Source organism: Theropithecus gelada, chromosome 2 (genome assembly GCF_003255815.1).
Source record: "Theropithecus gelada isolate Dixy chromosome 2, Tgel_1.0, whole genome shotgun sequence".
NCBI classification, from domain to species: domain Eukaryota; kingdom Metazoa; phylum Chordata; class Mammalia; order Primates; family Cercopithecidae; genus Theropithecus; species Theropithecus gelada.
In genome coordinates this window covers 102859119-102886622 of record NC_037669.1, presented here as the reverse complement: position 1 = coordinate 102886622, position 27504 = coordinate 102859119, and the positions used below count along the sequence as shown (strand labels likewise).

The 27504-nt window shown below is 45.8% G+C and overlaps 1 protein-coding gene across 1 annotated transcript in view; it reads left to right on the top strand.

Moving 5' to 3' along the window:
• ITGA9 (integrin subunit alpha 9) overlaps positions 1-27504 on the top strand; it is a 388125-nt gene that overhangs the window by 43335 nt on the left and 317286 nt on the right. Inside the window, exons 5-9 of the mRNA XM_025377670.1 lie at positions 5249-5316; positions 14292-14421; positions 17127-17212; positions 19675-19743; positions 24759-24896. Coding sequence (XP_025233455.1) covers positions 5249-5316; positions 14292-14421; positions 17127-17212; positions 19675-19743; positions 24759-24896 — 491 coding nt within the window. The remainder of the gene's footprint in view (positions 1-5248; positions 5317-14291; positions 14422-17126; positions 17213-19674; positions 19744-24758; positions 24897-27504) is intronic.

Genomic DNA, 27504 nt, shown 5'->3' with positions numbered 1-27504 from the left:
AGGTTTTCACTGGAAATGTGCTTTGTGAAGCATAAGGGAGTGGCAGAAGCAGACTGGAAGTTGGGAGCCTGGCTCTTGGGTCCTGACGCTGAGGCTAATCAGCGGAATGGCTTTAAACAAAGCACTTGCTCTTTCTGAGCAAAAATATTCCACTTGTAAATAAATGGATAGAGTTAGAGTTATTAGGCATTCCCTGAAGATCTTTTCCCCCTTTAAAATCTTTCTCTCATTTAATTCTGAGTTCCTGGCTTTATGCACTTTATGTTTAATGCACACCATAGCTTAGTCATCAATTATTTTCATAAAATGTTCTCCCTTCCTCTTTAACTTAGCTGTTTGGTTTATTTATGTTTTTTTCCCCCCATTTACATGGTGGTCCCTTGTAAACTGAGGGTAGTTTTATTCTCTCTTCATTTTTCTGTATAATTGCCCTTTTAATTACTAGAGCTCTGTCTGCCCAAATGCATTGTTTCCTGTATTATATAATTATCAGTTATTTAGATTTGCCACTTTGTTAGAAACAAAATGCTTGTTCCTCAGTGCCACAATGAAATAGCACTCGAACATAAATTTAATTTTCTCAGTAAGGCAATTTTTACTTCTATAGAAGGATGCAATTCGTGGATGAATAATGGTGAGAGCACACCTGGACAGGGGAGGGGCAGGGATTCTTATTCCTGATGCAGGTAACCCCTACTGCTGTGTCGTTCCCCTATTTCCTGGGGTTGGACCACACAGTCTAAGCTAATTCCAATTGGCTCTTTTAAAGAGAGTAGGAGTATGATCCTGAGTGGCGGGGTGAGTAGTTCAGTGGGAAGGGTGGTTACAGAACAGGTGACTCAGGATGATTCGGGTCAGAGCAGGTGACCAGGGGTGACTCAAAACAGAGCAGGTAACCAGGGTGACTCAGGTCAAAGCAGGTGACCAGGGGAACAGATGTGAACTACTGATGAGAACTGGCGGGAAAGTCGTTTACTGAAACTAGAGGCAAGGGAGCCGAAGAGAATCAGGAAGTTAAACTTTAAAATGGAGAATCAAAGAATAAGAGAGCTGAACATAGTGACATACTGATTCTTTGAAGAGAAACTTGGAGTTCATATATGTAACAACTGCTTGGTTACATATATGAAAATCAGAATAAAGATTGGCAAACTATTTTCTCTCCAATATTTTATTTTATAGCTAAGCTAAAGAACTACGGAAAAATAATTATAAAATTGATGTGTTAAGCTTTGAAAGACAAAACTTTCTCAAATGGGTAATGCGCAGGGAGATTATTAGGAAAAATATATGTTATGCTGTATGTGAATCTTGATCTTTCTGTGGAATGGTTTTATCCTGGCCTTTTGGAAAGGGTGCGGGAAGTGATCCCACCCGATTGGTGGTCTACTTGAATTACATTCATTAACGTAGGCTCCATGCATTGAGTTGCGGATTGTGAACATTTGGAAACCAGTATTTTTTTCCTCTCTGAATTGCCTTCTGTTTAGACAGGGCTTAATAAAACCAGCAGCTAAACCAAGGAAAATACTCCCATTTTTAGAATGGAGGAGCCATACAACGTAATGAATTAAAGCCTGTAATGCAGGCCAAGTAATTCAAACCCACCCATGGCAGAAAGAGTTCTACAACCTGGTTCCAGCTTCTCTAAGTGACTTCTAAGTTCCCTTGTTCAACCCTATATTTTGGGTCTCGGATTTGGCTTCCCCCATTTTTTTTTTTGAGACCAGGTCTGGCTCTGTTGCTCAGGCTGGAGGGCAGCAGTGTGATCGTGGCTCACTGCAACCTCTGCCTCCCAGACTCAAGCCATCCTCCCACCTCAGCCTTCTGAGTAGCTGGGACTACAGGTGTGCACCACCACGTCCAGCTAATTTTTGTATTTCTGTAGAGATGGGGGTCTCACTTTGTTCCCCAGGCTGATTTTCAACTCCTGGACTCAAGTGATCTGCCTGCCTCGACCCAAAGTGCTGGGATTACAGGTGTGAGCTGCCGTGCTGGCCAGCTTCCCCAAATTTAAGAGTTAGGTTTGTTACAGTGCCTGTGAGCTGCTGTCAGGCAAAGCCTGCTTTTCCCCTGCTTCTTTGAGGTGGATAAATGTTTTGTTCAGTAGTGGAGAGGGCACTAGCTGTTGTAGTTCTCTCTGCAGGGCCATGTCCCTGGGGGCATTTGGAGACCGAGTGGACATGCCCAGGAGCAGCCAGCTGCTGGGCCCCACAGCCTTTGTGTTTGTGCAGGAAAAGTTCTTCCTGGGAACACAGAAGACTGGAGGTCACCGCCACCCCCTCCCAGGTCCCTCCACCCTGCACTTCCTGCACTTGTCAATGGAGGCAGGGTGTGTGACCCGGGCTTGTTGGGGGTGTTGTTTGGGGGGCAACCGCTTGCCTCTCTCTGCACCTACCTCCCTTCCCATAGCTTTGTGATATAGGCTGTCCTGCCATCTCAAGTCTAGACAAGCAAAATCAAGTTGTATTTTTAAGTTTTTTAGATATGAGTATGGCAGAATAACCCTATGTACATACTCTTTGGGGGAAGAAAGGTCCGTACATGAACATTTAGAACATAGATTAGGGAGAAACCTAAACCTGCCCTCATGACATATATATGAAGGAATCAGGTTAAAATAATAGTGGTGCCCTTAACTCACAGAAGTAGCATTCAAAGGAGTAAAAACAATGGAAAGCATGCCTGTGGCCAGGCTGTGGAAGGCGTGGAATGTGAAACTGTCCAATCCAATAACACGCACTAACTTTCCTAGACTAGACTTGCCAGGCCCAACAACTACCCCCAAAGTGTGTGTGGCAGGGATTGGGTAGGTGGTAGAAGGATTAGAACTGGATCCTACTCTACCTTGAAGGGATTAATGACAGAGTCACAGAAGTTTCTGGGACGCTGAGACACGGCCTACCCTTTGATCTGGACTTGGTTATAGGAGCCAGTCAGGGGGCCCCATTGTTTGATTCCTTACCCTAGAGCATCCTGAGAAGGCAGGTTAGACTTGGGGTTTCAGAAGTGTGAATGTCAGTGATGGTACCCACTTCCTTGTGTGTCCCAGGCCCTCAGACCTCTGGTGGGGCAGTCCCAGCTTGGGGAGGCGGAGGCTGGCCTGAAAACAGTGCTTCATGCTGCCTGAAACAGGGGTGCCTTTAAGGGCTTCCCCTTGCTGGCCTTTAGCCTGGGCCAGAAGTGGGGTACTCTTAGCTTCCAGTGAGGCTGTTGCCACCTCAGAAACCCCAGGTCGTGCTCTGAACATAGACCACATCAAGTACAGTTTGGGGAGGAGGTTGAGAAAGGCACCGAAGTTCTCAAATCTCCCGTGTTTTGGAGGCCTTGTCATAAAGAGACCTTGAGACTGCTTTAAAAGATGAAAGAGTCCCACACAATTCCTATTCATGTCAGAAATTTATGAGTCTGAACTGGTGGTGTATCTTGCACTATAGTTTCATTCAGCTCATGGGGTCTAAATTTCCTTTGTATGTTTCATTTTTTCAAGAGTTACAATTGGGTGTTTAGTCTCTAGAGTCAGTGGGATGGATATGCTTTTAGCCAGACTTTTCATGTTTAATATGTAACTGTTTGTTTAGGTTGAGACATTTTGATCCTTTTTGCCATTGTGCTATTTGATGCAGGATTTATTATTAATTTGTATTATTTCTTGCTATTATGCAATTTGATGCAGGATTTGTTCATTGCTTTGCACTAGTCTCACTCCCAGCCCTGGTGCAAGATTCTGCAGGGAACAAACAAGGTCCTTTTGTTACTGGGCTGCTTTCTGGCAGGTCTAGCAGTTGTCCTTATAATAACAGGACAAGGCGGGAGAACTGATTTTGCCCTGCGTGGAAGAGGAGTAACTCAATTGACATTCTTTGTCATTTAGCAGTCGGTTAATGGCCACTTACTGGAAAATGTTACTAGGCTCTGTGGTGAGTGTTGTTAGAAACTGAATTACTCTGTATATTTCCCCAGGGTCCTTTTTCCCCTTGCCTGGAGTAGACGCTCAGAACTGCAGGAAGTGGCACTGTGTTGCAATCATAGTTTCATTGTTCCTTTGTATTTTGCATTTCAAAAATAATGATATTGCTTTTAATGGTACCAGAGACTTGCCAGGAGCCCAGGGGGTGGTACAGGGTCACTGGGTTATTTGTTGGGTAGCCCTGGCCTGAGGGTGCCCAGGGGTGGCCTGTGGAAGGTCTCCAGCAATGTCAGCCTCACATGTGATTAATTTGAGTCACTCTGAACATCTCTCCACCTCCTTGACTTTACCCATGAAATAATTTCCAACATCCAGTCACCTTCCTGGGTATTTTTAGTCACTCACTTTGCAGAACCTTTGATGGGCTCCAGAGGTGAAGGAATGGGTTTCTAAGTCCAAGCTGAGATAGAATCCTGGCATTGCCATTTACTAGAGCTGCGTGACCTTAGACAATTCACTTAGCCTCTTTGAGCCTCAATATTCTTACCTGTTAACCAATGGGGATATAGGTTCCTAGGGATGAGGGACCAGTGAAATGATATGCCTGGAGACAGCTAACACAATGCCTGGAACATGCTAAGCACTTGTCGAAAGTTTCCTCCCCCTCTTCCTTGCCAACTTAAAATTAAAACTGCAGCGGCGGCATGCCCCCATTTGTTGGGTAGCAGTGTTGTGAGCTGAGGGGATGGAGGAGGAGAAGAGCTTATCTATTAGTTTTCTTTCCACCTGGAGAGATCTTCCCCCTTTCCTTCCACACAGCAATAGTGCAGCCGAATGCCAGAGGAGTCCCTTCTTGCAGTCCTCTGCCGACAGCTTGTTTCTTTTTGGATGGTAGGAGGCATCCAAAGCCTCTTTTAGGGAGGGCTGGTCTTCATCCAGGAGACTCCACACTGGGATGGCCACATCATTCCATTTCTGGGTCATGTTTTCAGCTCCTTGGGCCTGCGAGGGATCTCTGTCCCTTCTGAAGTAAATGAAATAATTGTTACCAGCCTCCCACTTAATGACTGTGGCTACTGCTCCTCTTTCTTGCACACGAGGGGAGGAAGTCTGCTGGGGTGCTGGGCAGCCTCCCTACCCGATGGCACCACAGCCTGGATTTTTGAGGTCTGGTGGATTCCTGAGACTTTCCTTCCTCACCCCAGTCTGGACGGCATCCCTGGGCCCAGCCTGCTGCGGTACTCGCGGGAAGTGGCTGGTTGGCTCTGCTGGCTCCACGCACAGCTGGCACACACTGACATGGCTGTGGTTTGCTTCTCTCTCCTTCCTTCCCCCTAGAGTATAAGAAGAAGTACGGAGAGGAACACGGCTCCTGCCAGGCTGGGATAGCGGGCTTCTTCACCGAGGTGGGTGTCTGCTGTCTGGGCATTTCTGTTCTCTTGTGGGTGTTCATTTCCCTGCTTATGTGGTTTTGGCAGCTCTTAGAGGTGGGACTTCTGGAGTCCCAGATACGTGAGCCTCGAGGGCGCAGATTCTGGTCCTCACACCGGAGGAGGCTATTTCAACCTGCCAGGAGGGCACCAGCTGGCCAGAGACCACTGGGCAGAGGAGGTGGGCTGGCTCATCTGGAGGCTACCCCCATTCGATGATTTCTATAGGAGTCCGCTTGACTCTGAGACCTGGGGAAGGAGTCGATTCAGGGATGTGTGAGTGAGATGACATTCAGTCAGGTTGTGCCCCATCGTTGGCGGCTGTGCAGATACATGAAGCGTGTAAGCATCCCCTCCTAGTGGCCCTCTCTCCTTAGTGAAGAGACTTGTTTGTTTTTTTGAGACAGAGTCTTGCTCTGTCGCTCAGGCTGGAGTGCACTGGCATGATCTCGGCTCACTGCAACCTCCGCCTCCTGGGTTCAAGCAATTCTCCTGCCTTAGCCTTCCGGTTACAGGTGCCCACCACCACACCCGGCTAATTTTTGTATTTTTAGTAGAGATGGGGTTTCGCCATGTTGGCCAGGCTGGTCTCGAACTCCTGACCTCAGGAGATCTGCCCGCCTTGGCCTCCCAAAGTGCTGGGATTACAGGCTGAGCCACCACACCTGGCCTGAGAGACTTGGTTTTACACACAACTCTAACCATTCCCTTTCCCAGATTCTGAAGGACAGGACACCTGCATGCTTATGTGCCCTTGCGGTAGTATCATGACTTTTGGCTGGTAGTACATTTTTAGGGACTGTTTTCTTGTGTCATTCTTATTTACTGTAAGTTTGCCCTTCATATCAATTCCTCCTCTCTCAAACACTTTCATGACTGCCTGCTGGCACTGTCCATCCATGTGATTGCTCAGGCCAAAACAAGAGTCCTTTTTACTTCTAATTCATCTGCAATCCTATTGTTTTAGCCTCCAAAACACATCCCAAATATGACAGCTTTTATTACCAATACAGTCGCCTCCATTATCACCATCATGCTTCTAGAAAGGCCACCACCAGCACCTGGAGGTACACTGGCCCTGACTGGTCTTCTTATGTCTATTATGCTTTTTTAAAAATTGTGGTAAAATACACATATTATAAAAGTCACCACTTTAAAGTGTAGTTCAGTGGCATTAGTGCATTCAGTGTTGTGCACCTGTCACCACGGGCTAGGTTAGAACACCTTTATCACCCAGTCTGCATCCATTCTGACCTGTGCAGTGTGCTTTCTGCATACCAGCCCCAAGGGCCTTCAAATGAAACCCATCCTTCTGACTCCGAGGCTTCCCAGTCACTGGAGGATTAGAATCTAAAGCTCCTCATCCTGGCCCCTGGACTTGGCTCCCTGAGGCCACCTCTCTCTTTCCCTCACTCCAGGACAACAGAGAGCTGGGGGAGGGCATGGGACATGGGGGATGGAGGGAGGATGAAGGGTGCTCTCTGGCTTCCAAAATGAGGGCGCCTCCTGAGTCACGAGCAAGACTGTCCACCTGCATTTCAGAAACTGCTGTTTAAATCCAAAGAGAAGATAGACAGTTGGCAAATTCATAGTGTCTGATCCAGAAAGCAAGCAAGAAAAGGCAGAAAGTCAGAAGTTTTGTTATTTTCACTCTCAAACCAATAAATAGGAGATGCTACTCTCCAATCCCCATTCCACACCCTCAGTGATTCTTCACTGGAGAATCATTTTTATGACAGTCGACAGAGTTCTATGCCTTGGGAATGGCACCATTCCTAGCCATTGAGGCCAAATTTAAAAGATTCTTCTCTCACCTCACTCTCCTACTTCTAAGCTACCTTGCAAGTCCCACTACCTCCTATGCCCTCAAAACCTCTAACAATGACATCCATTGCTCTCCACATCCTCTGCCACCCCACAAATCTAAGCCACAGTTGTCTTGCTCCCAGCCCACTGCGGAACCCTTCTACCGTCCTGCCTACACCCTTGCCTCTGGACAGACTGATCCCCATATGGCAGCCAGAACCACCTTTTACAAACAAGAAAAACATCATGGTGCACCCTTGCTCAGAACTTTCTGGTGTCTTCTCATCCTGCTTAGAATGAAATGCACATGCCTTCCCTTGGCCTCCCAGCCTTCCTGCCTTTCCAGGCTCATCTCCTGCCTCACCCATTACGTGGTATTTTCAGCTGCTGCCAGGACACGCCGGACTCCCACTGGTGGCATTGCACTGGAGATCCGTTCACGTGGCTCTGTACACAAGTGTTTCTTTAGAAGAGACACTAATGGAGGAACCACTGGGTCAAAAGGCACTCAGATTTGAATTTGATACATGTTGGCACATTGCACTATAGACGTGTTTACCATTTGACACTCCCCTGCATTGCGTCTGTCTCTATCTTCTCTCCCTCAGCCTTTTAATTTTTGTTATGAAAAAACATCTTGTTTTAATGTCACTTTCCCTGATTATTAATGTCGTTTAATATCCTTTTAAAATATTGACCATTTGTACTTGTTTTCCTGGAAGTTGCCTGTTTACGTTCTTAGTACGTTATTCTGTTTTGTTGTTGTTTTCCTGGTTTTTAGGAACTTGTTGCGTATTTTCAACACTAATCTCTTACCTGATATACGTGTTTTTTACCTGATATACAATTTTTTTCATCAGCCTTTTTCTTATCTTTTAAGTTTGCCTATGGTGTCTTTATCATCCTGGCAATAAACATGCACATTTGGCCAAATCTATCAGTCTTTTTTTCCCCCCGGATTCTAAACTTCTCTCTTAGAAAGGTTATTCCTTATGTGCACCACAAGTTGGCATGACCAGCTGGGCAGGAGAGTGCCCGGGATCTGCAACAGAAGTCTGGGCTGAACAAACTCCCATATTTTATACTTATATTTTCAATATACTTATTTTTTTTTTTTTTTTTTTTTTTTTTTTTTTTTTGAGACGGAGTCTCACTGTGTCTCCCAGGCTGGAGTGCAGTGGCGCGATCTCGGCTCACTGCAAGCTCCGCCCCCCGGGTTCACGCCATTCTCCCACCTCAGCCTCCCGAGTAGCTGGGACTACAGGCGCCCGCTACCGCGCCCGGCTAGGTTTTTGTATTTTTAGTAGAGACGGGGTTTCACCATGTTAGCCAGGATAGTCTCGATCTCCTGACCTTGTGATCCACCCGCCTCGGCCTCCCAAAGTGCTGGGATTACAGGCTTGAGCCACCGCGCCCGGCCTCAATATACTTATATTTTTAATAGCACTTTCATAGGCTGTTTTAAAAAAAGATTTCTATCTTTAATCTTTCTGGAATTTGTGTTATATACATTGTGTGATAGAAACTACATTATTTTTCTAAATATATAGTTGGTTATTCTGATACTGGTTTGTTAAACAACTTTTCCTCTCCCCGTTGAAATGCCATCCTGCCATGTGGCAACTTCACTCTTCTTCCATCTCAGTAAACATTTAGATCGTGTAACAAGTATGGCTGTTGTTCCTCCAACAGGCCTGTCTAGTATCGTGTGACTTGAGCCAATAGGCAGTAGGGAGCCATTGTAAGTTCACAAGCAGGTGACACACTGGCAGATGGCAGTGTTGAAAGAAAGGCTATTTGGGCTGGGTTTGCCCAGAACCTTGGGAGTGGAAGGGCCTGAAGGGAGGCCTGGTAGGAGGCCATGATGTGGTCCAGCCATGAAGCAATAGGACAGGCTAGGGGGAAGCTTAAGGAATAAAAATGATTGGGGGAGGCAGAGAATATGAAGGAGGTGTCAAGGGGCTGGGTGGCCAGGGAGCTGTGGGGTAGAGGAAGGAGGGTTTGAGCCAGGCTTCTGAAGAATCGTGGTGCCGCTGGTGGAAAGGGGTTGCCCGAGAAAGAACCCACTGGGAGATGTAAACTGCCGAGTCTGCTTTCAGATACATGGAATGTGCGATGTTTTTAGAGGACATTTGGATTTAGGGACTGGAGTCCTGCCTGGGGTAGAAACTTAGATTTGGTCGTTGCTCATGACTCTCTTAGGGGATGAGTGTGCTTAGTGTGGGGCATGGGGGAGACCCCTCCCTTTAGATGGGAGGAGAAGCTAGATTGATGGGAGACATCAGAACTCAACAGAGATGTTGACAGAGAGCCGAGAGAGAAAGTGTTCCCAGGAGGGAAGTGTCATTATGTTAGCCGCAGCTGCTGGCACGTCAGGCGTTGGGCTGGGTGGAGGCAGGGAGTGGTAGGAGGAGCTGGCGGGGCAGGGGTGTGGAGGGGAAGTCCAGGTGGCTGTGCAAGCTCAGGGTGACCAGAAGAACAGAAGACCTGCTGAAATCCAGGCTCTGGGATTTAGAGCCTGAGGGAACCATGGGGTGTCAGCCTGTGCTGGCTGTGCTCTCATGGTACAGCAAAGTGGGGACATGGCGGGTGTACAGAGTGGCCGGGGAGGGTGGGCAGTGTGAGTGGGAAGGCAGCCCCTCTGGGCGCCACTGTGCCCTCTGACCCCGGCCTGCTGTCTCCTGGCCACTTTGGACTTTGGCCTCCGCTTCGGTTCCCAGGCTTTTGGCCTCCTTAAACAGGAGGTCTTTGAACTCACTGCCTGCCTTGTTTCTGGAAGTTCAGCTGTTTGTGGCTGAGCAGGAAATGTGGTTGAAGGGGCCAGGCCAGCATGGCTCCCCTCCTCTGCCCTCTTGCTGACCTGGTCACTTGGGCTTGTCTTTTCTGTGCGCTGATGTCCCCTCACAGGGCAGACAGCTGCTTCCCAAACTGGACATGGATCTGTGTCCTTCTGGACACAATAGCTATGTTGCCCCAAAATATTTTGGCCTAAGGTGCCTGCTTGACCTACAGGTCAGTGACCCTGAGCTTAACAAAGCCCTCTGAGCTACGAATACCACCTGAGTTTTAACCTGTCATTGAGGATTAGAGAGAATTTCCTGGGAAGTTTATTTATTTTTGTAGATGAGGCTAACAGAGGTAGTAGATGCTGCTTAGCAGCAAGAGAGAATTTGGACCAATGGGGCTGGCGTTCGTGCCTGCTGCAGAAGCCTGGAGACACTTGAGTGGCAGTTTGTTCAGCACGGACTTCTGTTGTAGATCCTGGGCACTCTCCTGCCCAGCTGCTCATGCCAACTTGCAGTACACAGAAGAAATATATGGCTTCTTCCAGGCACACCTAGATGCCCTGGTCCCTCTAGGGGTTCTGCTAATAAATGCGTCTTGGGAAAAAGCTGCATTGCTTATAGATGGGATTCCACAAATGTGATTTAGGTAGTGGTGACCTTTGCTTGGGGAAGCTTTCATTTGTGTGTGTGACATTGACATTGGCTGTTCCTGGGTGGTGGGGACCTAAGTATTGGTCACTTTTTCCTAGCACTTGTGAACAGCACCAGAAAGGTCACAAGCATCATCCATAGTGAACAGAAAAAAACAACTATGAGGGATTTCCAGGAAGGCACTGTCCCTCCCTTCAGCCTCAGCTCTGAGGATCACAGGCTTGGCCCTGTTTTATTTAGTATGGACTGAAGGGAGAGGGGTGTGAGCACTGGGGGTGGGATGGAGGGGAGCGGTAAAAACAAGAGCTGTTGGTTTTAAAGGTTTTTGAAGAGAGGAATGACTTTATCTTACCCTGTTTGTAATGTTTGAGAGGGCATGCAGTGGTATGGTAGGCATACATTTTTTAACTTTTATCCTGGGTTAGTCTAAGTCATCAGAAAGCAACATATCCCTTACCCGCCCCCAATGTCCCGAAGAGCCTTTGCAGGCCTGGGCTGTTTGGCCTGTGCAAAGCCGCAGGTGGAGAAAGTTCTGCACTGTGGATACATCTGGGGCTCAGGAGGTTGCTCATTAGGTTATTCGGTGCCCTTTGTATTATATTTGGACGCTTATTACAAATTCCTTTCCAAGCTCAAGGCCAGGAAAAAGAGTCTGTCTCCTCTGATGAACTTATCGCTTGTGTTTCTTATACTCTTTCTAGAACTAGCCCGGTCTCTTATGCAGGACAGATGAGTGTAAAAAGAATGAATGGATGGATGCTCTGCTGTGTTTCCCAGTGGAGAGTCCTGACTGCAGAAAGCCATCTATTTTTATAAAACAGTGAGATACCCCTGGGAACATCTGGCTTATCATCAACAGCTTCCTTCAAGGGGGGTAGGATCTCAAAACCTTAAAATGAAGTGCTCCTCAACAGTCATTTTCATTTCTTGTCTATACCCTCCTGAATTATCAAAAAGCAAACCATTCTGGCGAGAATCTAGTGGCTTTTCTTCCATCTGTGTTCCTGCCCTACCCTTTGTTAAGGCTCTTCCCCAAATTAACCATAAAACATATTGTTTAAAGCATTGTCCTCTTGCCTGCAGGCTCTATCCTCCTCTCTATTTTTTTCTTTAGATACTTCTGGCTTTTGCAGACACTTGCTCCCTGAGAATTCAGTGGTGACTTTATGAATTGTTGTCAGAAATTCTAAATCTCCGTGGCGGGATCTAGCCTCCAAGGACTTGTCAGAGGCCAGCAGCTTCTGCCAGTGCATGGGGTCGTCTCTGCAGAGGGAGATCAACCTGAAAAGATCTGTTTCTGAAATATATGTGGGTGACCGATGGGCAGGGTGCGGGGGAACTCTGAAGGCTCAGGGGAAGGTCAGGTGGGTTTCAGTAGTGAGAGACTTGACCTGCACAGCATCTGTTCTCCCCATGAGCCTTCATGACCTACTAGTATCTTTGGAGTTTTGTCTATAGCTGAAGGGTTTCCTCTAGAAATTTTGTTGATTTTAACCTGTTTTCATCGAATTTTTTTCTGAAATACTTTGCATATTACCATGCTGTCTTGCCCCAAGAATGATTTACAAAGGGACTTTGTTTATCTTTATATCTAGTGTGAACTCTGAGACATAATAGTAGGTGCTCAATAAATATTATTGAGTGAAAAATTACTGATTTCATTGGAAAAATAATTCTGATTATTTCTTAGTGCAGTGTCGAAACTTTAGAAAATGTAGGTAATCCAAAAGTAGGGATTCCTTGTTGGAGGAAGGAAGGACTGAAAGCCAGGGACCTCTGATGGATACAAGCACAGCCTGCCTTCTAGCTCCAGCACAGCCTCTGCACAATGGGAGCTTCGTCTTAATGCTTGTCAAATGTCATCTCATGAGCACGTTTTGTGTTTTTATGCGATGACTTCCTTGTTAGTGTTTAATCACTGTTCTGGAATTTTAAAAAAATGAAGATTATTAAAAATATTAATACATACAACAAAATACACTATTTTAAATGCAGAGTTCGATGAGTTTTGACAAATGTGCATACCACGTTGTCTCTGCCTGAATGAAGATGAGAACATTTCCATCACTTCGGAAAGTTCCTCATGCCCCTTTGCAGACAGTGCTCCTCCTCTTTACTCTGGGCACCCACCGATCTGGCTTCCATCACTGTGGATTGGTTTTGCTCATTCTAGAACTTCCTATGAATTGAGTAATTTTTTTCTCATCAACATTTGGTCTAGGATTCACCCATATTTCAATTGAGTTTTGAATACTGTGAAAGGGTTACACAGGCAGAGGAAGTATGAGGGCTTGCACAGATGTAGATAGAAAGAGCAGAGGGAGTGCCGAAGACCAGAATTAGTTTAGAGTGTCCTAGGCATGCAGTCTGAGGAGGCAGTGGCAGGAGAGGACCCTAATGTGGTTGAAAGAGTGGACAGTGTTGAATTTTGTCTGAGTCCTGCACTCTTGGAAAACAGTCTGGTCTAGAATTTGGAAAAATACAAAGGAAATAAACTTTGGGAATGAGAGTGCAGGGGATGCATTGATTGGTTCCCATTATCTTATCACCCAGGGGAAAACCCCAGCAGATACCTGTGCTGACTTCCTTGGGTAACCAAATCATTTCTGGGGACTTAGGGTTATCATCAGCATTGGTGATGGTTCTGCGGCACGAACATGCTCTCAGGCCTGTTGGCCATTTCCGCCAGTCTAAATGCTGAAGACAGCTGTATGTTGAACCTCTTATGTTCTTGAGCCTGGGTTTTTTTTTTTTTTTTTTGACAGAGTCTTGCTCTGTCGCCCAGGGTGGAGTGCAGTGGCATAGTCTTGGCTCACTGAGACCTCTACGTCCCAGGTTCAAGCAATTTTCCTGCCTCAGCCTCCTGAGTAGCTGGGATTATAGGCATGTGCCACTATGCCCGGCTACTTTTTGTATTTTTAGTAGAGATGGGGTTTCACCGTGTTGGCCAGACTGGTTTCAAACTCCTGACCTCAAGTGATCTGCCCGCCTTGGCCTCCCAAAGTGCTGGGATTATAGGCGTGAGCCACTGCACCCAGCCTTGAGTCCATTTTTAACAGTGATACTGTCTTTTGCTGCCTGTGGTCTTCTCTTCCAGTTTGTGTCCTTCCTTAGTTGACCTCTCTGGTCTCTTGGTTTTGTTCTTCCAAGTTTACAGTAGACCATAATGATCAGAAAACCATGTTCTAGAATGTCCCTGAGAGGGTCTTGAGTGTGGTTTGGAGGGGATTCCCTGGAGTACTAGTGCACAGTTTCCTCTTGCCACGCATCAGGGCGGGGGAGTTGTTGGATGGTGAGCCTGAAGTCCAGGCAGGGTGCGGTATTGCTTGCTGCTTTTCATGAGTGGTGCTCCCCGGAATCTGTGGTTGAGGTCAATGTCAGCTGTTTGTCATTTCTTTGTTAGAGCCTGATGTAAAGTTGAGGAAATGTGTGTGGTCTCATTGTGGATAGAATAGGGGCCTGGCCTGTCGTGAATCTGTCACCTTACTCAGTCTCTTCACATCTTTAGTTCTGATAACCCCGTCTGTATAATAGATTCCATAATGCTGGTGAATCTGGTGAAATGTGTTTTTATTGCTTAGTGGGGGGAAAAAAAAAGTTCTTGGTGTGAGGAATTTCTCCTTTGTTGTGACTGTGGTTCTCATTGCACTCCCCTCCTTTCCCCTCCTCACTTCCTTCTCTGCTAACCGTTGGATTTCTTTTTGGTAGGAGCTGGTGGTGATGGGTGCCCCAGGGTCATTTTATTGGGCTGGAACCGTCAAAGTGCTGAACCTTACTGACAACACGTACTTAAAACTGAACGATGAAGTGATCATGAACAGGCGGTACACCTACCTGGGTGAGTACTCGGGGAGAGAACAGGTAAGAAAGGGGAAATGGGAGTGATTCCCACCAGATTCACAAATTATTGCTTTATTGTTGGAAAGAGGAGTTAGTTGGCTTTGACGCCTGTTGTTCTAATGACTTACATCTTTAGCCAGGGCGTCTTCACATCTAGCTCCACACACAGAAAGTAGAGAGGAAAACCAAGGAGGGAACTGAATTAAAACTGTATGCTTTAATTAAAGAGCTGACAGTTGAACCTCCAGGGAAATAAACATTTTATTTTCTCATTTTATCAATTGTCAAAGTTCAGATGGTCAGGTACAAATGAGTGTGACGGAGTCTTAATTTTCCATGGGCGTCCCTTTGGAAGGATTCCTTGCATTCTGATCACAAAACTGGCTGCAAATAGAAAGATAAGAACTAGAAATTATCATGACAGATGGCAACCTAATGCTGAAGGTTAATTAAAGGCTCAGAAAAATATCTCTTATTTTCTTAAGTCTTTCAATCTTCGGGAAAGAAGATAGACACAATTTAATTTAGCTATCAGGCAGAATGACACTGGGGCAAGGTCCATGCCAATTTAAGAAGAGACATAGGCTGACTTTGCTTCTGTAGATGACAATTACAAGACTCTTTTCTTTAATTCATGCCTTAAATGCTATAATTCTGGATTGAAAATGAAGCTAAATTTAGGAGGGCCTAATGATGACACACAATGCTCTTTCACACTCATGACACGTAACTTACAGGGAAAGGCTCTGATTCCCTTTTTGCATAGCATCACTGGGAACTTCTTGTTAAATGGGATTAGGGAGTTGTTGACTTGCCTTTTCCCTTCTAACTACAAATTTTTTGCTGGGTAGTATAGACCCAACAATCCTTCTACTCTGGGGTATTTGCTCCTGTAGGCACTCAGCTGCCTAATACTGTTGTTTATTAAGCATTTACCCTATGCCAGGTTCTGCATATTATTTCTTTTAATTTCTGAAACAACCTTATGAAGTAGGTATTGTTATCTACATTTTATAGATAAAGAAACTGAGGAGCAAAGAAGTTATACATCTTACCAAGGTCACATGGCTCCTAAGTAGCAAAATTGGGGTATGAACCTGTGGTTTCTGAGTGCAGAGTCTAAATGCTGAGCTTCCTTCCCTGTGGGTGCATCTGAGAGAGCACCTAGCACTGGTACTGTACCTCTCACTGGGCTGGGAGCACAAAATGTGAGATTGTCTCTCATTTCCCAGACTTGGTATAGTATAGTGCCTTGTGTATGGTAGGAACTCAGCACATATTTATTGAATCAGGGAATGAAGAGAGGGCAGAAGAAAGTCCAGTTTGGATGATGGGTTTGGGGTCTAGCACAGCTCCTTTGAAGCTTAGGGCCTGTGGTTTCTCCTTGTATACACATTAGAGGCTCTTATCAGCTGCAGGGATTATCAAGGATCAGTTCAGGCTTTGATCTCACTCAGAATACTCTTAGGTACTATCAATCTCCAGTCTGAGAGAAATCAGGCACGTAGTGAGGAAGAATTGATCATGATATGATGTCATCGCAAAACTCAAACAACTTACAATCACATTAGGGTTAGAGGGTGATGACAAGTTTGGGGATTATATGGCAGCCTGTACAGGATTTATGCTGGCCAGAGGAGAGCTTTCAGCCTGCTAGCCAGGCTCTCAGAAAGCAGGAGACATTGAGGCTAAGCTTAGGCAATCTTTTCCTTTGTTTCTAGGTTCCTTTGGCATCCATATTTTTTCACTGACCACCCTCCCACCTGTCCACCCATGCATCTACCCAACCATGCATCTACTCACCCACCCACTGACAGCTTCTTTTGCCTTCTTGTAGAAGGGAGTGTGGTTAACAGCAAGGGCTTTGCAGACACAGATTGGACTTGAGTCTTGCTGTGTGATCTTTGGCATGTTGTTTAACAGGTTTTTCTAATTCTGTATGTGTAAAATGGAAGAAGCAGTCATGCCTTCTTCATAAAGTTGTTAGACTGAAAGAGATACCTAAAGACATGCACAAAAATGTTGGTAGCAACTTTGTTCATAATAACCCGAACCTGGAAACAACCTAAATGCCCAGCAACAGAATAAACATATGACATATTTATATAACGGGATATTACTCAACAATAAAAAGAAACAAACCACTACTGTACTCAATGATGTGGATGAATGTCACAGATGTTACGTTGTGTGAAGTTCAAGAAAAGGCAAACCTAATATATGGTGATAGAAGTCAGAATAGTGGCTACCTGTGTAGGGCGTACTGACTGGGAAGGGGCATGAGGGAACCCTCTGGGGTTATGGTTCTGTGGTTATAGTCACTTCCTTGATCTGGGTGGTGGTTGCATGGCTACACTCATGTGTGCATTCATTGAGTTTTACACGTCAGATATGTGACCTTACTGTATGAAAACTATGCCTTGAAAGGAAGAAAACAGATATATAGTATTTAATACAGTACTTGTCCCAAAGAAGACACTCAGAAAGCCCTCCTTCCTGCCCTGATGTCCTTGTGAACATGACTTTTTGTGAGATGAGAGCCATTTCAGCGTGAGAAGGCTGACAGCTGCCATTTTTTTCCTGGTAGTTTATGTTCCAAGAGTAGGGGGCATGCTTGAGAAACATTTTCCTCTGATGGATGTTTTTTTTTTTCCCTTCCCTTCTTTTTCAACCCTGTGCTTGGTTTCCGCCCATCCTGTTCAGGCTACGCAGTGACCGCTGGCCACTTCTCTCACGCGTCCACGACTGATGTGGTAGGAGGTGCCCCACAGGACAAAGGCATCGGCAAGGTGAGGAGAAATGTCTGTGGAATAGCTGGGGTCAGACAGAAGAGGGGAGCATGCTGTCCCTGGTGCAGAGGTTTGTCAGCTGACATTGACCTGAACATTCTACTGGGTGGCTGGTGGGCAGGTGATGAGGAACCCCCTGACTGCCCCACTTCATTGGAAAGTTTCCCTTGAAAGCTCAATTGGAGTGTGAGTACTACTCACACTCTCCATTTCCTGCACACTCTCATCTGAGGTTTTTCACAGCTGACCGTGTGTGTGCGTGTAATTTATAAGACTGAGCTCTGGCCTTATGGTGTCCTTCAAAAGAATGGCATTTAGTGCTGTCCAACTTCAGATCCCAAACCCTTCCCAAGTTTGGCTTCAATTTAATGGAGCTAGGTCTAGTCCCAGATACCTTTGAGGCTTTACTCATGCCCCATATTATTCTCATATTTTTTCCCCCAGTGTTTTAGAAGGAACATTGGGTTCCCAAGACTGGTTCAGCCCAAAGGCTGGACTGGAAATATGTGGGTCTGGCTTTCCCTAAACTACAGTATCTGCCAAAAGACCCACCCCCTGGATCTAGGGCTGTCTGAATTCCTTTGGGAAAAATGACCTCTGAGGGGCCTGAATTGTGAACTATACTCATTGGTTCTTTATCATGAAGATACAGGAAATCCAGATTGAGTGGGTACAGATGGATCAGGAACCCGCATTTTTAAGAAGCTCCATAGGTTGCCTGATGGGAAAGACTGAGTGAACAGAGGAATGAACTTTGGATCTGAGCCTCTAGGGGTAGACCTGTGATAGAGTCTGGTCGTATCTCCCAGAGCTTGGAGAAGTGGGATCTGAATTCTGGATTGGCCCAGATGAGCTGAGACCGCTCATAATTGGAGCCTTCAGCCAGGAGGTCAGGATGATCAGGGAGCTGACAAACTTTCCAGTTGACTAGGCTTGGCTAAGGGTAATTTCTGTGGATCCTCCTGGGCAGAGGTTAGGAGCTGCTGCTCACTTTTCTGGAGCATGTGCCTCCCTCCTCCCTAACATTGTTGCTGTGGAGAGAGGTTCTCCGAAACTGAAACCAGATAAACCAGGGCCGAGCCGGCAGGGAGGAGGAATCAAGCAGGTGACCTTCGATCACCTGAAGAAGGAGGTGGTTCTTTCTGAGTTGCTTGAATTTCTCTAAATAGTAGAGAAAGAAGAACTGAGAGCTGTTCGCATTGATGTCGTCTTCTTGGGGAGGGGCTGCAGGCTACCGGGCATCTCTGTAGAAATGGTAAAAATGCCTACCTCTAGTTCACAGTAATGTGGGTGCCTCTATGCTAACGATAGCAGCTTTCTTTTCTCCCTAGTTGCGGAAAACACCTTCTGGTTTTGTAGTTTTCCCTTCAGATGACTGTGATGAACTTCGTAGTCCCTGTCAAGTCTTAAGACGACACCCCTGCAAACCCCTCTCATTGGCTATCTGGGGGGTGCAGAGGATAAAGTTAAAAAGATGAGAATGGTACTTATAATTGATAGAGCGAGACAGCGACATAAAAATGCTTCTCTTTCAGTTAGACCACCTGAGAGGCATGGGGGAAACTGGTCGTAGTGACAAAGTTGCCGACAATTCCACATTCCCAGGGATCGGGGCTAGTGCAGACTTGATTCCCAAGGACCCCAGAGTAGACCTCTGGCCTTCAGGATTTTGCTGGATATTCTAGTGTCAGGGCACAAAAGCACTCACACTAAGATGGCAGTTTCTTATCTCATGGGAAGGTTACTTACACTGGTTCTCATGAGACACTCTTCCCACGAGTTGTAATCTGAAAAAAAGAACTTCCATAGTCAAGTACATTTAGGAAGTTAAATGTCAGTGATCATCTTTGCAGTGGAGATGCATAGTTCACGTGAACATGCTAAAGGCTCTAAAAAGTTCCACAGTCAAGGAATTCACTTGATATTTAACTCCACATTTCCCAAACGAAACTCATATTTACCTAGGCAGATCACATAACTCTAATATGATGTGAAATCACTTTGGGAAACTGCTTTGTGTACAGTATTCACCTCTACCCATCCCTTTGTCTTCTGTTGTAATGCCTGTTAAAGTCCTATTGGGAATAAAGTCCAATCCATCCCACCAACTAATTTAAAAAAAAGGAATAAAGGAAATATTTCAAGAAACAAAATACTAGCTTTTTCTCAGAGTTGAATTGTTTACTTGTAATTTGGAAGCTCCTTGGGTCTTATTGTGTGTGGCTTTTATAAGGAATGTGGTTCAGGAGCAGTGGAGGTGATATCTGCCTCAGGGTTGAAGGACCCTTTTATTTGCAGTGTTGGTAAAATGACAGCTGACTTCTTCATGATCATCAGCTAGCATAAGCACATCTGCTGTGCGCTTGGCCCTTAAGCCTTTAAATAGGACTCCTAGGAGGATGCTGATAAATATCTTTCATCATTGATTTCATCCTAACTAGATTTTTTTTTTCATTCCGTAGGTTTATATTTTCAGAGCTGACCGAAGATCAGGCACCTTAATTAAGATCTTTCAAGCATCAGGTAAAAAGGTGAGGTTCTTGGTATAAGTGACTATTTTTTATTTGAGAGATGTGATCATGTGGGAGTCAGTACTTTTTAGAAAATTGGTTTGAAGGCCCTACCTGTGCCCTATGTTTATATGGCAGTGCTATCTGCTTGTGGTGTCTTTACCTTCTCAGCGGTACATGTAACCTGTGCGTTCATGGAATTCATACTCGCTTTAGGAGACATTCTGTAGCAAGATGAGTTATATGTGGCCAAGTTACAGCACAGAGTTTTAAGAGATTGTCCATAGTTCAGACTGTCATCAACTGCATGCCCTGTCTCTCTGCCTCTATCCTTTCTCAACACATCTCCACTTCCAGAGACAGCAGATATTTCTGAGTATAGGTAGCAAGAAGTGCTTCTCACTGAGCCTGTCTCACCAGCCCAACATTACCACTTCCTGAATCCTCAGCCCTCAACTGTCATTGCCAAGATGACTGTTGCCACACAGAGAAAATCCAAACACAGGTTGCCTGATTCCTCTTAGAACCTTGAAGCAGAAATAGCTCAGGGTGCTGCCCTAAAGTTAGTCCTGGGTGAGATTAGTCTGCCTGGGTCCTCCCCACCCTGTCCCTAATCCTCTCTCTGCTTTCTGAAAGTTTCCATTATACTGTCCTGTCATCTAAAATTAAGCCAATTAGAGAGTCCTGCTATTAATAAGCAACCGTTTTCATGAGCTTATCAGTCATGCACTCCTTGTGTGGCTTAGATCAGCAGGACTGTTTGGCTGAGCTTGACTACTCTAAGGGACACAAGTTTAGGCTGGGAGCTGTGGGGGTAATTTGGAGGCTGGTCTTGGTAGAAGTCTTAGTGGGATCTGGGAAGAAGCATAGGATGTCTGAGACATGGGAGGAGGCCATGTGCCTCCTCGATTCTGTTCCTGCTGAGTTAGAACTGCTGTATGCCTTCCATGTTGTTCTGATGGTGAATCATATTCCAAGTCCCAAAAATCCCATTCAAGTAGACCTTTTTGCAATTTTAACAATCCAAATAGGTATGCTTAGTATATAATTGTCATTATCTTTTGAATGAAAAATGCATCACCAAACTTGGTTTTGCATTTTTCCTCAGAATGGCTCTGCCTTCCCCTGAGAACTCTGCTGGCTTGTGTTATTTTAACATTTCCAAAACCCCAAAGCAACAGCACTGGAAAATGACTGTGAGCCATTCTGCAAAAAGGTTTTCCAAGCACCCCTAAAGTTAGAAAACAAATAACTCCGTGCTATTTGTGATTTACAAAAGAGAGTCCTAAAGAGCAAGTAGGGTGTGCGTGGAACTGAGGCTAACATTTTAGATCTTCTGCAGAAGATAAGAAATTGGTGAATGTATCTAGCATGGAAACAATCTCCCTCTTCCCTTCAAATGTACCTGGGTTTGAAAGCCTAAAGGTAAAGGATTCCATTTTTTTTTTTTTTTTTTTTGAAACCGAGTCTCACTATGGCGTGATCTTGGTTCACTGTAACTTCTGCCTCCCGGACTCAAGCCATTCTCCTACCTCAGCCTCCCAAGTAGCTCGGACCACAGACATGTGCCACCATGCCCAGCAAATTTTTTTTTTTTTTTTTTTTTTGTAGGGATGGGGTTTCACCATGTTGCCCAGGCTGGTCTCAGACTCCTGGGCTCAAGGGATCCACCCACCTTGGCCTCCCAGAGTGCTGGGATTATAGGCATGAGCCGCCGCACCTGGCCAAGGATTATTTAAAATGAACTGTGGAACTTAAATGTGCCCATCACCCTATTTTCTGAGTATCTTTATGTTCAACTGTAGCTGTGCCCCCCAAACTGCTCTTCCTTCCCTGCCCTACTCCTTGTTGTCTGTGCCCTGGGGAGGCCCAGTTAATGCCTATTGCCCTCAAGTAATTAACAGTCTGTAATTGTGCCCTCTCTCCTCCTTGAAAACCTCTTGGTTTGGATGACAACCTATGCTCAAGTTGATCAGGTTTTGGGGGGTAGATCTGAGAGTGGATGGTGCAAGGAGGATGAGATTAACCTCTGGGAACCCACTTGTCCAAACTTCCTGAAGACTTCTGCCATTGAGTTCCAGGACAGGTTCAAGCTTGAATGTCTGCTTGGGTGTCCTTATCATACCAAGATACATCAGGTTCCCTGAGAAGGGACAGAAGGGCCCAGGTATTCAACTTCCTGGCTTCGTAGCTGTTTGACTTTTTCTTTCTTTAGGGCTCTTTGGCCCTAACCTTTGCACCATTCCACAGGCACCCCTTCTTTCTGCCACTCACTCACAGCCCTCTTGCCTTCACTTCCTTCTACTAGTGTCTCCAAGTAGCTTTATCCTGTCATCATCGTTCTGCTTTTGAAATAGGCCATGACCTTTCTTTATACAACATATTCTGCTTCTTGCCAGAAGAAATGAGACATTCATGTCTGTCTGACTTCTCTACTACCTCCTACGAAAGGACATGACCCCAGGCTTTCAAAGGATGCCTTTAGCTTTATCCCTATGTTCAGAGCCACATAGACAGGAGAGTTCTAACTCAGCAAACCACCAGTTCACTTCTGCTTCTGTTTGGCTAGAATTTGGTCAGATAGTTCTGCATCCTGGCTTCCCATAAGAAAAAATAAAAAAACCCCACCAAAACAAAAAAAGCTGATTTTTGTCTTTATTGGTTGACTTTCTCCAAATAGTACATATAAGAAATCACCAACATGTGTGCAGTTCAGATGTTAATACAGACACACATCTCCATATTTCCAGGCTGATGGGGACTCTGATCATTGGACGCTAACGCCAAAGCATGTCATTGCCATATTGAAGTTTTATTGAATTGACAGAGTATGTGAAGCATTTGTATTTCAAAACTTAGGTAGGAAACTTCACATACAGAGATTTCTAATTTAACATTGATGAAGATGCCAAATTAAATAGCCCTTTGGAATGAAACAAACAGTTCCCCTGGGGCTCAGCCAGTGAGTGCAGCCAGCAGCTTGGCTCTTTGGGTCTTTGCCTGTGTCTTACTGATTTCTTTTACCAAAGCGCAGATGGGGAGATTGGCAAGGCCACTGAAATAGTGACTGGTAACTCGATTTCTTGCCTCCTCACCCTCTGTGATTTCAACCCTTTCCTGTTCCTTTCTCCTTTGAGATTGGGTAGTCGGAGGGGAGGGAGGTGGCCTTGGCATATCACTGGGGAAGGATTTCTGAGCGGCCACTACAAAGCCCTCCTGTGATCCTGTTAGCTGCAGGAAATAGATTGGAGTGTCCTTTACCTCTTTCCCTCAAACTCCCTGGGTCAGCTGCCAACAAACTCCAGCAGTAAAAGAAAATACTTGTTCATGTCCATCAAGCCAGGGGCCTGTTATTAGAAAACATTTATTTTAAAAGAATAATGCTTTTTCTTTTTCTTTCTTTCTTTTTTTTTTTTTTGAGACAGAGTCTTTGCTCTGTCACCCAGACTAGAGTGCAGTGGCGCGATCTTGGCTCACTGCAACCTCCGCCTCCCAGGTTCAAGTGATTCTCCTGCCTCAGCCTCCCTTGTAGCTGGGATTACAGGTGCCTGCCACCATGCCCAGCTAATTTTTGTATTTTTAGTAGAGACGGGGTTTCACTATGTTGGCTGGGCTGGTCTCGAACTCCTGACCTTGTGATCCACGTGCCTCCCAAAGTGCTGGGAGTACAGGGGTGAGTCACCATGCCCGGCCTCCTCCTCCTTTTTTTTTTTTCTTTTTTTTTTTTTCTTTTTTTTTTTTAAGTAGAGGTTGCAAACTGACAGCCTTTGGAAACAATACAGCCTACATATATTTTGTTTGGCTTGCACAGCATTTGTTTATTGTTTTTACGCATGAAGAAGTTGTGAGCATTTAAAACACTGGCACTTTAAATAAAGTTTTAGGCCGGGCGCGGTTGCTCAAGCCTGTAATCCCAGCACTTTGGGAGGCCGAGACAAGCGGATCACAAGGTTAGGAGATCAAGACCATCCTGGCTAACACGGTGAAACCCCGTCTCTATTAAAAAAAATACAAAAAAACTAGCCAGGTAAGGTGGCGGGCACCTGTAGTCCCAGCTACTCGGGAGGCTGAGGCAGGAGAATGGCGTAAACCCGGGAGGCGGAGCTTGCAGTGAGCTGAGATCTGGCTACTGCACTCCAGCCTGGGCAACAGAGCGAGACTCCGTCTCAAAAAAATAAATTAAAAATAAATAAATAAATAAAATAAAATAAATAAAGTTTTAAATTTTTGACTTCTTTTGGAAAATGCAAAGGTTACTCCTCTCTGGGTCAGCCTTCCTCTTGGTGGCAGTTAGCTGCACCTGGGTAGAAGCTGCTGCTTTAGCCAGGCTTGTGGGCTTCAGTTTGCCACAGTCTCCACCAGTCCCTATTGTTATGTAGACATGGAAGACAAGTGTCACTTGCCACATTAATTTTTTTTCCTGTGCCTGTCACCTGCCTGGATCCTGTTGGTATATGGGTTTGAGACTCCTAATTAAGCTATAATTAAAAGTCAATATTATCTTGCTCTGTTCTCTCATCAGTCAAACAGTCTTAAAAGTTGTACCTTTTTCTGTCACTTCAGCTCATGCCTTCCTAACCAACCTTTAGCTATGCATAGGACCGGGAGAAAATAACCTATTTCCCCATGTAACATTTATTTTCATGCCTTTCTTGTGTTGTGAGATTTCATATTCCTACTTGCTTGGCCTTGTCAAATGTTCGATATAAGGGGCATTTTTATTATGGTTGTAACTTAACTTTGAATCCTCAGCTTGCATTTTTAAAAACAGCACCTCATTCTCTGGGCATCAATCTATTTATCTTCCCCTTGATAGGACTCCAGGAATAGGGGACTTTGGGTCACACTGACTGGGGCCCTGCCTTGCTGCTGGAAGTTGGGTATTCCACTCTTTGCTAGGCATTCTGGCTTAGGGGGCAGCATAGCCATCCAGCCTCTGAGGGATGTTTCTAAAGCCAGTGGGGTGGAGGAAAGCGAGGGCATCCTTGTGTGAGAGCAGACACTGAATGCTTTGTTGCAACTCAACTTGGTTGCAGATGGGCTCTTACTTCGGCTCCTCCTTGTGTGCAGTTGACCTGAATGGGGACGGCCTCTCTGACCTGCTGGTGGGGGCCCCCATGTTTTCTGAGATCAGGGACGAGGGACAGGTCACTGTCTACATCAACAGAGGAAATGTGAGTACAATACTGGGCAACGTGTGGATGGGTGTGGGGTAGGGACATTTGTCCAGCTAGTAGTGGCTGAGTACCCCTCTAGGTGGGCACTGGGGGCTGTGTTACCCAGAGGAGATGAAAATATGTGATTTCTGTCTTGAATAAGCTCAGTGGTCCATTAATGGAAAGTTATATACAATGTTACAACTGCGTACACCCAGGGGCCAAGGAGGAATCTTAATAATTGTCTTTTGAGTGCTTACTATGTACCAGGGACTCTTCTTCCTGCTTTCTGTGAGAGATTTCAGTGCAATGTACACATGGTATCAAGGGTGCCCATTTTTCAGGTGAAAAAACTGAGGTCCAGAGAGGTTAGGTAATGTGTCCAAAACCACACAGTTAAGAAGTGGGGCTGGGATTTGAACCTAGGCAAGCTGGCTTCAGAGCTGGCATGCTTTGTGTCTCAAGGTTATGCCACCTCTCTGGGAGCATATGCACATCTTCCCAGGGAAGCAGAGGAGGACACAATGGCTGGGGAATCTTGGAGAAGGCGTAGGAGTTAGCAGACAGGCAGGGTGGGCTGGAGCTGAGCTCCCAGTGCGAAGCTGGGCAAGTGGGTTGGGGTGTGAGGTGGTGTCACCACTCACTTCAGCATGGGGGGTCGAGGGACTGCATGGGAGCCATAATCTTGTTTTCTTTTTTGTTTTTTTTTTGAGACAGAGTCTCACACCATCACCCAGGCTGGAGTGCAGTGACGCAGTCTCGGCTTACTGCAACCTCTGCCTCCTGGGTTCAAGCTCTTCTCCTGCCTCTGCCTCCCAAGTAACTGGGATTACAGGTGCTTGCCACCACACCTGGCTACTCTTCTGTGTGTTTTTAGAAGAGATGGGGTTTCACCATGTTGGCCCAGCTGGTCTCAAACTCCTGATCTCAAGTGATCTGCTCTCCTTAGCCTCCCTAGGATTACAAATGTGAGCCACCACGCCCGACCAATAATCTTGATGTCCCCTGTTCTGCAGAACCACGAAAGGGATGTGACATGGACAGAAAGGTGCCTCTGGCCCTCTGTAGCTAATGGAGGGTGGGTGAGTGGGGGCTGGGTTGGGGGACAGCAGTGCATCGTGGAGGCAGGAGACCAGGGAGAAAGCAGTCTTTTCAGGATCTGGAGGTACAAGTATTCAAGTACAAGTATTCAACAAGAGTGAGGTGGTTCAGTGAAAACATTCTGGTGCCGCTTACCTTTTATCTAACATGAGAAAATGCTTATGAGATAATCAGTGGAAAACGGGATGAAAACTGCATGTATAACCAGTCCTCAGAAATACGCCAAATACATAGAGAATATGAGTAACAGCTCTCTGAGTAGATGTTTAGTTTTAACTTTATCCAAATAGTAAGAATATAATTTCATATTAAAAAAAAATAAGTCAAAGTATACTGTTAAGCAGTGGCTGGGATGCTAGGTATCCCAGTTGGGAGAGGGCAGAGGTTTAGCTATAACTAAGTGAGCAGATGCCAGAAAGGAAACAGTGAAAGGAGAGCCAGGGACTGTTAGAGCCTTATGTTGCCTCTGAGGTTTTCAGGCTTTTCAGGAAGGCAGATCTAAAACCAGGGAGGCTTTGGGAGGCCAAGGCGGGAGGAAAGGCGGGATGATCACTTGAGGCCAGGAGTTCAAGACCAGCCTGGTCAACATGGTGAAACCATGTCTCTACTAAAAACACACAAAAAATTAGCCAGGTGTGGTGGTGCTTGCCTGTGGTCCCAGCTGACGCTGAGGTGGGAGGATTGTTTGAGCCCAGGAGGTGGAGGCTGCAGTGAGCCATGATCATGCCACTGTACTCCAGCCTGGGTGACAGAGTGAGACCTTGTCAATCAGTTAATCAGTCAATCAGTCAACAAGCGAACAAGCAAGGTACAGTGGTGGTTGCCTGTAATCCTAGCTATTCAGGAGGCTGAGGCGAGAGGATCCCTTGAGCACCGGAGTTTGAGGTGGTAGTGAGCTTTGATTGCACCACTGCACTCCAGCCTGGGCTAGAAAGCGAGACTCTGTCTCTAAAAAAAATAAAATACCTGAGAGGGAAGGTGCTTATTGGTACCTGTTGCAGGAGCCCTTGGCACTGCATCCCCACTGACATTCTAGGAGGTCAGGGCAGGGTGCAGGGAGAAATCAGGGGGACATTAAATAGATGAGTGCCGTGGGCATTCAGTGGTGTCTGCCATTATATTTGCAGGAGACTAAGACATTTGTGTAGGAGTCAGGTCCAACAGCCAGACTGTGTGTCTAAATCAGGAGGTGGACTCTTGAAGCATAAGAACTGCCCCAGGCCTCCACTGGGCATGATGCACCTACACCCGCTCCTGCCAACCAGTGTTTCTTGATGTTGTGTGGTTATTCTAAGTACCAGAGTATTCTCATTTCTGTTGACATAGCCATTTGAATAAAGATCAGAAGGCAGTGTGGAGGAGGGGAAAAAATGCTGACTTTGGAGCAGGGTGGACCTGAGTTTGAATCTTGGTTTTGCCATGTGCTAGCCTGTGTGATGTGGACAAATGGCTTGAAATTGGTGGCCCAATTTCCTCATCTGTGAAGTGAGAGGCATCATAAGATTTTCCTTATGGAGTCATTGTG